The sequence below is a fragment of the Colobus angolensis genome, unplaced genomic scaffold (genome assembly GCF_000951035.1).
Source record: "Colobus angolensis palliatus isolate OR3802 unplaced genomic scaffold, Cang.pa_1.0 Scaffold212, whole genome shotgun sequence".
Taxonomy (NCBI): domain Eukaryota; kingdom Metazoa; phylum Chordata; class Mammalia; order Primates; family Cercopithecidae; genus Colobus; species Colobus angolensis.
This window is the reverse complement of record NW_012115289.1, coordinates 1,602,987-1,614,836: the sequence shown is the minus strand read 5'-3', so window position 1 is coordinate 1,614,836 and position 11,850 is coordinate 1,602,987. Positions and strand designations below refer to the sequence as shown.

At 35.5% G+C, this 11,850-nt stretch overlaps 1 protein-coding gene across 6 annotated transcripts in view; it reads right to left on the bottom strand.

The window, feature by feature from the left end:
* The window catches only part of PDE4D (phosphodiesterase 4D, cAMP-specific), a 1,579,839-nt gene that overhangs the window by 294,539 nt on the left and 1,273,450 nt on the right, over positions 1-11,850 (bottom strand). The window contains exon 1 of one of the 6 annotated variants that reach the window (XM_011942899.1): positions 10,442-11,223. The exons of the other annotated variants lie outside the window; for them this stretch is intronic. Within the exon in view, the coding sequence (XP_011798289.1) occupies positions 10,442-10,506 (65 nt within the window). The 5' untranslated portion in view covers positions 10,507-11,223. Of the gene's footprint in view, positions 1-10,441; positions 11,224-11,850 lie in introns of those variants that run through there. 6 annotated transcript variants of the gene reach the window in all.

The window sequence follows — 11,850 nt, the reverse complement described above, 5'->3', positions numbered from 1 at the left end:
GGTCTGGATCTCCTGACCTCATGATCCACCCGCCTCGGCCTCCCAAAGTGCTGGGATTACAGGCGTGAGCCACCATGCCCTGCCTATTTTTATTTTTTTGAGACTGATTTTTGCTCTTGTTGCCCAGGCTGGAGTGCAATGGTGCGATCTCAGCTCATTGCAACCTCCACCTCCCATGTTCAAGAGATTCTTCTGCCTCAGCCTCCTGAGTAGCTGGGATTACAGGCATGCACCACAACGCCCGGCTGATTTTTTGTATTTTTAGTAGAGACGGGGTTTCACCATATTGGTCAGGCTGGTCTCGAACTCCCGACCTCAGGTGATCCACCCACCTCAACCTCCCAAAGTGCTGGGATTACAGGCGTGAGCCACTGCACCCGGCCAAGATATTTTATTAATACAGACAAGATCTTTCTAAACTTCATATGGAAAGGCAAAGGAATTAGAATAGCAAAAACAATTTTGCAAAGGAAGAAAAAAGTGGGAGGAATCAATATACTTAATTTCAAGACATTAGAGAACTACAATAATCAAGACTCTGTGGTAGTAGTGGAAGGACAGACAGACAGATAAGAGGAACAGAATGGACAACCCAGAAATAGACCCACACAAATATGTCCAACTGATCTTGACAAAGGCACAAAAGAACTCAGATGGTACTGGAGTAACTGGGCAAAATGACAAAAATGAACCTTGACTTAGACCTCACACCTTATACAAAAATTAACTCAAAGTGGATCACAGACTCAAATTTATAATATAAAAGTATAAATTTAGGCTGGGCACGGTGGCTTACTCTTGTAATCCCAGCACTTTGGGAGGCCGAGGCGGGCGGATCACCTGAGTTCAGGAGTTCAAGACCAGCCTGACCAATATGATGAAACCCCGTCTCTACTAAAAATACAAAAATTAGCCAGGCATGGTGGCATGTGCCTGTAATCCCAGCTACTCGGGAGGCTGAGACAGGAGAATTACTTGAACCCAGGAGGTGGAGGTTGCAGTGAGCCGAGATCACACCATTGCACTCCAGCCTGGGCAACAAGAGCAAAACTCCATTTCAAAAAAAAAGTATAAAACTTTTAGGAAAAAATACGAGAAAGTCTTCAGGATCTAGGGTTAGGCAAAGAGTTCTCAGATATGACATGATCCATAAAAGGAAAAATTGATTAATTGGGCCTCATGAAGATTTAAAACTTTTGCTCTTTGATAGAGTCTGCTAAGAGGATGAAAAGACAAGCTACAGACTAGGAGAAAATATTTCCAAACCATGTAACTGTCAAAAAATTTAGAATATATATATATTATTCAACAAATCTTTTTACCACCTAAGCACTGACATTGTTTTTAACAGTTTTTCTGGACCCTACTTGACTGGAAATGTTAAAGACTAGCAAAATGTTTCCAGCTCCACATTGGGGTTAGGGATGAGGAAAATCAGATTATAGGTTATTCTCTGCAGTCTCTTTTATTTCAAAGGTTTTATGGTGCTACTAACTGGTCAAATGACAGAGAGAAGGAAAACAGTGCAATTTATAGTCTGACCAGAGGAAGAGACTCAGCAAGCTGAACGAGTCAGGAACTAGCTAGATCTCCAAGGAATGGAGCTGTGTCAAAGTCCATGTTCTATTTCTTGATATATCTCTAGGGCTCATGGGTGGAGGCTTATATACAAATCTTGGGGGAAAAGGCAGACAAATACCATAGGGAAACATGATCTTGATATACATAAGATTAAAAGAAGAAACTTGAACAATCTAGGACAGGCAGGAAAGGTATAAGTAGCAGCTTGTTGACTACTTTTCTAATACCATGAAACAGAGCTATGTGTGGCCAAAGCAGTTTGGATAGTGAGGAAAAGCAAACAAAACAATGAGAACAACAACAATGGCAACAACAAGTACAGGATGTAGACTCAACAGACAAGGATTTTTCTGCAGTACTGTAATTTTATAAGCTGTGTGACTTCAATTTTTATTCATACAGTTGCTTTGAGGATAAAATGAGCTCAACTGTATATAGTACTAAGTTCATTGTCTGTCAAAGAGTAGATGCCCAATACAGTGTAGCTATCATCATTACTAAGGTTATGACTCCAACCATGACTATACACGTAGGAGCTGCTGTCTCCAGCTAGCTGGTGATCCAGCTGCCAATCAGTTACTTGCTATTCTATAACAAAGTTGCAGTTATCAGAGCAAAAATCACAGCCAGCAGTTGCCTATCCCATGTTAGAATGCCATTGGTTAAAAGTGGACACATTTTACAGTAATTTATCCTGACTAAAATGGTATCAGTCATATAAATTCCTCCATGCAAAGAAAAAACTCTGTGCCACATTGCAATGGAATGACATCATGAATGTTAGGAATTATTATTTTCTGTATTCCATATTAATGTCTCAAGCAAGTTCATTAAAAAGAGCTCAATTTCTCATCTTTGATGTATTTTAAGCAAGAAAGAGAATTAGGTACAATGGGAGCACTTTTCTCTAGAAAGTCTGAAAACAATGACATACTGAAATTATGTTTAATGAAACATTTCTTTTAACAAGTCACACTGGTGCCGTCTATTTCACAATTTAGAACGAATATTTTACAATATGAAATGAAAAAAGACCAATAAGTCACTCACTAGCAGTTTTCAAAGGTCATAAAGAAGAATTGGTTTATCTGTTGATTCACTGTCATTGTATCTACTGACAACTAAGAGGAAATGGGTTAGAATTTAAGGAAAGAAGATTTGTATTAGATATAAAAAAAACTTCCTAACTGTGTGGGTTTAAAACATCAGGACTGCTTCCTATAAGGGACTCTGGAAGTTGCAATTCTTGGTCTGCATACATTCTACACCTAGTTTCTAGTTTTCTAATTTCTTATTCTTCCTTATGTGTAGTAGAGAAATGGAAGGGCTTGCAGGTGACCCCTTTTATCCTATGGCAGAAATTCTTAGGGCTGAGATGGGGAGAGAATGTCCTCTACACTGAGTTTCATTAATGGCAGCTTTTGCCCAGAGGTTGTCAGTGTTACGAAACAGGGTAGGGTGCTAGATGGTGGATACTTACTTCAAAGTGGGTTGGAGTTCTTTCATATTGGTCTCTCTATAATCTCTTTTTTCTTGCCACACTTCCCCAGCTCTTCCCTTGAAATATACCCTGTGTTTTTCTAACTCTTATTCTGAAGAGCAGTTCACCCTTCTGTTAGCTTCTCTAATTTGCATCCTCAGCCATCACCCACGATGCTCCTTAGGGAGCCAACCCCCTTAGAAGGCTTAGGACAGATAATAAATACTTATAATGTTGCCCCTGTCATGCTAAGAAACTGCATCCATAGGTTGTGGCATTCTTCCTACTTTCCATACTTTTGAAATGCTTTCTAATTTAGGTCAAACTTGACAAAGAACTAGGCAGTTTGAGAGCTGAGACATACCACTGGCATAAGCTCTCATTAGTTAGTTACCTGTACACAGTTATATTTAGCAGTGTCTTACCCAGGCTTGCTGTCATCATGCCCCACGTGGTACCCCAACCCTTCCCAAAGGCACTAATCCCTGGAGAGATTTGGTGCTTGTGGCTGAAGTATACCTTACTTCTGTCCATTTTCTAATATACCTTCAACCCCTGTATTATCTTTTGAGGTATTGGATCACCTCTGGAAAGGCTTCTAAGAAAATCTTTAATGATTTTTATTCACACTGTGCTTTCTTTATGACTATCTTCCTCACCAACCTAGCTAATATCCCTCGGGCCCTATTCTCTTTACCTTTATCTAGGCTTTGAAAATTCTATATGTTTAGTATTAGTATTATTGGGAATATTTATACATATCGCTCAGCATCTTTTCCTACAAAAAAAGTTAAAAAACTCCTTAAAGGCCTCATTAATATTCTTCCTCTTCAATTTCATCTTAGAATCTACTTTTCTCAAACTTGCTAGTAATGGGTGGGTGAATCCATGACTAACCATTTCTGTACTCATGGTTACCTTCATGTCATCATCTCTTCTGATTCAATAGAATTCACTACATGATTGGAATGATTGACAGAGGAACTAGTAAGTGGGCTATTCCTTTACCTCTGCTAAAAGGAAAGTTTTAATGATAAGGTCAAAACCATGGTGTACCCCAGATCTGTGGGGAAGAAAAAAACAGAGATGCAGTCAGGGCTAAGTATTATTGTACACATAACCACAGCCAGTTGACATGATAGAAAAAGAGAGTGGAGAACCCCACTTTGAAATACCAAAAGAAGCATCTTTCTTCTGAAGAATTTAATACTAATTCAGCATTTCTTTACAAACAACCATACTCACTTCCAGAATTATCAGCTATGCATTATACGGTGTTTAATGCATGATTTTCTCATTCCAGATAAGCCTAAAATAAACTTGTAAAAAATAAGATGCTAAATAAATTGAAAAGATCTTAACTATTATAGTGATAACTCTTCTGTGGTATCTCAGAAGTGGGAAATGTTTCATAATTTCAAGGTCTTATAAGGCAGAGGTATTTGAACTGAGACATTACCTACAAGTTTATCCCAATCCATATAGAGATACAGCATACACAAACGACTCTCCTGTGGTAAGGAAGCACTGCAGAGAGTAAAACTGTAAGTGATATTAACAGACATTAGCTTAGTGGTTTTCAAACAATATTCTTCGGAATCATAAAGTCTTTAGAGGTATTTTAAGGAGAGGGTTTGAATTTTGGGTAGGGGTAAATGTACAAACTCAGTGGCTGTTTTATTGTTTTATGAGTGCTTATACTTCTTACTTATCGATTTCACACATACCTATGTTTTTAAAAATTATATCTATATATCAAATTTATATGATTTTATATCTAAAATTTACAGTATAATTATACATTTATATTGACTTCAACTCACATTTCATTCATAAAAAATGTTCCATTGAAATAAACATGTTTAAAATTCATTGACCTGCCTTGCCCCTTTTATCTTACAGGACAGTAGACTTGGCTTCAGAGGGACTAGATGACTCCTCCAGGGACTCAGAGCATGTCAGAAGTAGAGTAGACACATGGCTTTTTCCAGGGAATCTCATACTTCATAACTTTAAAGAGTAAACCTATCTGTGATCCACTCTGTGTTTTTCTAGTTATGTTTTAAATACATCAAATATTTCAAGGTATCTTAATCATTTCTAAAAGCTGTATATCTTTAAGTATATTTCATAACAGATGCACCACTAACTTGTGTAATAGGACCAAAAAAGTTTACCTCATGCTCAAAACTCTGAACCAACTTCGACAGTAGTCACATACCTAAACCAAATCATAATATATATTGCACAGGCATAAAATATGAGAATTCTATTTGTTTGCCTATTTGCCAAAGTTTCTAAGATAAAAGAAATAGGAAGGAAGATTGTGTACTTTTTTCAAAGCTGATCTAAAACGTCATACAAAATCTGATATGTACTACTTGTTTCCAACCTGAAGCCTTACAGAGCTTGCAGAGAACAGAAAAACTTGCTAATATAATTGGAAAGATAATCTATTCAAAATTGTGAGACATTGGCCTTTTGCTCTTTATTCCCTCTTATAAAGACCAGAGGACCTTATTTGTACCAGTAGAGAATATAATGGCCTACAAGCTACAAGCACAAGAGTCTTTCACAAAGCTCTTTTCCAACAACCAACAGTCTTTCACAAAGCTATTTTTCAACAACCAACAACGTCAACCCTAAATATCACAGGCTACCATACTTCTGAAAAGAAAACTGCCAAATACTGTAATGCATCTAAAAATATTCACAACATGAACAATTTTATAGCCATTAAAAAAGATAATTATATAGACCATAGAGGAAGGCAACAAGCGGAAGTAACAGAGCGTGTTCTTTGAGGTAGACAGACTTGGGTTACCCCAGCCTATGATCTTGCTCGAGTTATTTCATCTCACAGAATCATTTTCTCACCTGTAAAATTAGGATTAACAACTCCTTCTTTTCAATATTGTAATAATAACTAAATAATACATGTAAAATTCTTGACAGAGTTCTCATTCATAAAAGACACTTAATAAAATGAAAGCTATAAGTATTATTAGAAAAACAGATTTTTTAAAAAATTGAGACAGAGTCTTGCTCTGTCACCCAGGCTAGAGTGCAGTGGCATGATCTTGGCTCACTGTAACCTCTACCTCCTGGGTTCAAGCAATTCTCATGCCTCAGCCTCCCAAGAAGCTGAGATTACAGATATGTACCACCATTCCCGGCTAATTTTTGTATTTTTAGTAGAGACACAATTGCACCATTTTGGCTAGGCTGGTCTTGAACTCCTGGCCTCAAGCGATCTGCCTGCCTCGGCCTCCTAAATTGCAGGTATTATAGACACAAGCTACGGCTCCTGGCCAAAAATAGAAAAATATCGATGTTAAATGAAGAAGCAGAGTACATAAATGGTATTTACAGCTATTTAAGATATGTAAGGTAAGTTGAAAATGAGAATAACTGAGGATGGAATAATGGGGTTAATGGGTTATTTTCCTTCCAACATATTAATCAATGTTATTCCATCTTTTTGATTCTCAATTATAAAACTGGACATTTTAGCTTATACGAATGCTTTCCACTGTGATCATGAGGCCAAAAATAAGAATGTTAAGCCAGCCTAGATTTTTACAACCTTAAGAGAAAAGAGCTAATAAAAAAATTATAATCCTCCATTGGTCACAGTTGCAACATAATTCAGAAAATTGTATCCACCCAGTACTGAAATGCTTATTTGCATATTTTATACCCTGAGCAAATTGTGGTTTAATGGATATGTAGATATCAGCATATATAAAGATGAGTTTGCAAATACATATAGTAGGTATATTTTTAATATTTTAAACTTTCATATATAATACTTTATTGATAAAAACCACATATAATATGCAAATACAGTGAAGAAAAGAGAGGCAGTCCCCCCTACCTTCACTCCTACCATTCTTTTTAATCCCTAAAAAATAACCACTACCAAAAGCTTGGACAGAGTCTTCCAGAATTTTTTCTACATCTATAAACCTAAGTATTACATGTATACTTATTACATAATAATACTTAAAATGAAAAGTTTAAGTATTATTACATATACAATACCCAATTTTAAAATTTGCTTTATAAACAACCACAGTCATGTTTTAAAGAGTAGCATCTCTTTTTTATCAGATTACATAATGAATGATCTTACATGTAACACATAAATCCTAAACACTGTTTTGACAGCAGGAAAGAACAAAGTCCATTTTCATTGACTAAACTTCTCTTTATATTTATATTTGGAAGACTAATAATGTTTTACTTAAACTAAATCACAAGTCTTAATTACATTAATGAGAAATACCCCTGGGAAATGTTTATAAATGATAAAGTGTTAAAGAGATATCAAGGAATATGTAAGGTAATATTTTTATAGTATATAACCACTGACTAAATCGGAATTTAAGATATGTGACATTTGGCTATTTATGGAGAGGTAACTATCTGATTGTTTCGTTATGCAGAATTTGGAGGTGGAATACTGTTACTGAAACAACTAAAATAGAAAGGCAAACCATTCTGCAATTAGTGAATCTGCTAATTTTATTAACTTTATGAGCATAAGAAAATATATAAAGTTTTTCTCAATTTCATGCAGGCACATTTTTTTTTAAAGAATGCTTAAGAATAAATACTATAATCACTTTCTGCTAGAACCTGGCATATAAATAAATGTTCATTAAATAAAAGCAACCTAGTATACACCTTTATTATATAAACTCTAAATTTGTGACATGTATGTTACAAAGAGATAAATAGATTAATTTTAAGGTTATTTTTATTTTGCCTTGAAATTAATAAAATTTCAATTACAGTAGGCTGACCTTTAATAAGAGAAAGGGTATAAAATACAAGTTTGCTATGAAATCCCATTTAAAATGTAAATATGTCAAAGCAGTGTAATTAAGGCTGTAAGGACAAGTTAGTGTGTACTGCTTTTTATGATACTTGGAGAAAAACAAATAGGAAAAGGTAAAGAAGTAATCCAAAACGCTGGATTCTTGCACAATACAACAAACTTCCAAACATAATGTTTGGCTTTGGGGAATCCCAGAGGAAAGGAGACAGATTTGGAGAAAGTAGACCAATGGAACACAAAGTAGATTTATGTAATCAGAGTGAAGGTGGTAAAGCCAGAAAGATGGGTCCCAAGAACAAAGTATTTTGGAGATCAACCTGAAAACAAACATCTGAAAAAGAGATAAATGGCAAAGCTGTAGGTCTCTCTCCTGGGAAGTCAACTGTTTGAAAAGGAATGGGTGGTGGTGGAGAAATATGGACAGGAACACTGGTGAGAAAACATTGTCCATCTGAGCAATTTGAGGCCTATGGCCTTTATGTGCAGAGGCATAAGAAGAGAGGTCGCTTGGGTCTTTTTAATGCTCAAGTGTGTGTATGTGTGTGTGTATACATATATATACACACAAACATATATTTTCTCTATATACCAAATCTATAATCTATATTGATTTTACATATGTAATTAAATAAATAAATATAATAGGTGTGTATAATATTTGACTGATAGAAGGATAATAAAATGGCAAAACTGTTATTACAGCTGATTATACCCTCAGGCCAAATTATTTGGAAGCTGCAGTGATATACCCAAGCAGGTATATTATTAAGTCAGATGTAAGATTAATAACTGGAGAGGTTTCTATAGCGTGTAGTTAAATCTAAGAATCATTCATATGTATACAGAGATTTATTTCTTACACAAAAATCATTCTGTCCCCAAGTCTATGTAGGATATTTAAAGTTAAATGGAACAATACACACATTCACAAATCTATATATTTGAAAATGCATTTTAAATTGTGACCTGACTTATGAAAATATCTCATACAATTTAAAACAAAAAAATAGAATAATTGCGGATAAAAATAGACTATGATAATCTTACAGGGGTAAAGGGTGTCAATGTTACTCATCTCCTGAAATGAACAAATTATTTCCAATTGAAACCTGAATTTGAAAATATGTTTCCTGGCAGTTTAGATAAAAAGAGAAATAGTTTGGTTAAACACTATTTGTTAAGTAATATTATCTTTTCACAGAGGAAGGGTATAAATTATAAATGAGTAAAATTCATGTATATTATAAATTCTGATTACTCATGTTAGTGACTTATATTAGCTATGGTAATTCATAAAAAGATTTTAAGGATTTTCCAGTATTTATTGTTTGAGGATAAAAAAAGAACTCTCCAAATGTATTTGTAGATGCAAACTTTTCTTTAAATAAACTCAAGGAATAATTTATTGCATGTGTTATTTTGTAAGAAACGGCAAGTAACATAAGAGACAAAATCTTCATCTATAATTTATTACAACTCACAGAAATACTGCGGATGGGGCAATTCTTGCTTCTGGTCGACAGTAAAACACTACAATAATAGCAAAGGCTAACCCATCCACAAAAACACAAGCTCAATTCCTGATGCAAATAATTCGACTCTTTACATGTGTGTTTGCCTGCTGACATGATAATGCATATTTTGCTGGCCTGTTTTCCTCCTATTCTCAACCATCTCACTTCAACCATTGCTTTTATTTCTCCAGTCTGAAGTATGATTATTTCCATTTCCAAGAGGTGAGCTTAGTTATTTATGATCAATCACTAGGAAAAACAAAATAAGACTAACCCCTAAAATAGCCATAAAAGTATTTTGTAAATATCTATTGTAGAAAAAAAGTTACTTTGTCGGAAAAATACTCCTTAAGGACCATGCCATATGCTTATGAGCACATATCAAATCAGCATTGGGGAAATAATAGAATAAACATTAGAATACATTGAAACTGACATATTTTTCATCAGGGTAAAGGCATTAAAATGACCAAAAATATAATTACTAGGAATAATTTCCAATAAAACATAAGAGATGATTGAATGATAAGCAACTTGATATACATTTAGCCACATAAATTTAAGTTTGTTTCATGTATATGATTAAATATAAGTAACATTATTAATTTCTAACACATCTGTGCTGGAAGTGAGAGTATTGCTTCTAAAGACAAGGGCAGAGCCTGTCAACCAACAGCCTGCTTGCAGCAAGCAAAGAAGATAAGAAAATAAGCAACGGAATCAGACACTGAAAAATGACAAATTTTCATTTTCAAAACTCCCAACATATTTGCAAGTTTCTTTCGTCTTTTAAAAATTATCATCAGATAAATTGTTACAGTTCACGGGGAGTTTAAAAAAAAAAAAAAAGTCAGCACCCGTTTGGTTAAAGCACATGAGTCTGGGAACAAAATAAAGAATAAAAGAGTTGCCAATACTGCCTTATTTCACAAAGCCTCAGCATCACACAACTTACTAAATACTCAAGGAGTACGTCAATCTTAAAAGAGAAAAGGGGAGAAGCATGAGAGAAAAGCACGTTACCAAACTGCCTCTGCAGTCCTTAGCGAACTTGTAGATCGGGATCTTGGCTTCATAATAATGCTCATTTTGAAAAAAAATAAAAAGGAAAATAAGTCTTCAACTATTCTGATTAATACATTCTAACTGTCTTTCTGCAAAGAAGATTTTAAATATATTCCATTTCCCAGGGAGGCTGCTTGAAGAAATCCAATTTTCCCGGAGTCCACCTCCTGTCCTCGGTCCAGCTCTTGGGCAAGGTTCTAACACGCAGGAGTGCTTTCTTCCTTCATCCTGAATTTACTCCAGTACTAGGCTCTTAGGAAGTGACAGTTTCTTTTGTGTCTTGCAATGCCAAGGGAGGAACTGAATTCTGAATTGATTCTTCATCTGGGTCACAAGGGAAACCAGCATAGTGAAAGAGTCACTTGATCTCTTTTTTGCAATTCCATAATAACAGATTTAAAGGTTTCTAACACTGGAAGCGCGCAGGTAGAGAGAAAGGAAAAGAAAATGACCGGGAGGTACTGTAACACGGGAGAGCTGTCAAGGAAGTTCCATTTCAGGGCACGCACAGGAAAACACTCCTCTCCGTGGAGCGAAGAAGTCAGCCAAGGATCAAAGCTCTCCACACTTTGGCTGGGTGGGCTGATTTGCCTGGGAAAGTAATTTCTGTGTGTCCCCGCTTAGAATCCAGGGCTTTGTGAATGAGAACTATCATTCAATCTCACCAGGCAGAAACGATTCCTCAAGGGCTGTATGACGTCTGTAAGAAGGCAGTTCAAAACACCGCAGGGCAGTGAGAAAGGAAAAAAAAAAAAAAAAAGAAAAGCCCAGGGCCCAGCCTAGCCTCGTCAATTGCTGAGACTTACAAAGCAAAGGGGCGGATCAGCTCCAGAGACCAGCACTGTAAAGCGGCCAAGCAGACAAGAGATTTCACAAAACTTATAAAACCATTTCCTTCTCTGGGAAATGAGATGTCTGTGTTATTCTGGGTAACATTCTGTGAGCACCTTTATAAGGAACACATCCCTTGCCATTAAGTTGTTTATTTACTGTAATAAACAAATGAATTTTATAAAAGCCATTCTTTCAAAAAAGTACTTCATTGAAGCACTAAAACTAAAATTTCTTTTTAGAAGCAAAGTTGAGAGAACTTGACTTAGCAGCTGTTCATTTTGAGCGGATGTAATGAAATGTCATGCTTTGGAGTTGGTTGTGGAGATGTAAATTACCTCTGAAAAATTCAGCAGAGTGTAACAGGCACCCTTGGATCAGAATGTACTGGAATTTTAAACTGAAAAATCGAATGTATTATTCCTGGACAAGTGGCTGCATGTATTAAGGCTGTTCACTTGCACAATGTTTTCTAAACCTTTTTTTTTTAAAAAAATATGCAAATTTCATTCATCTCTACACATAAAGACTCTGGG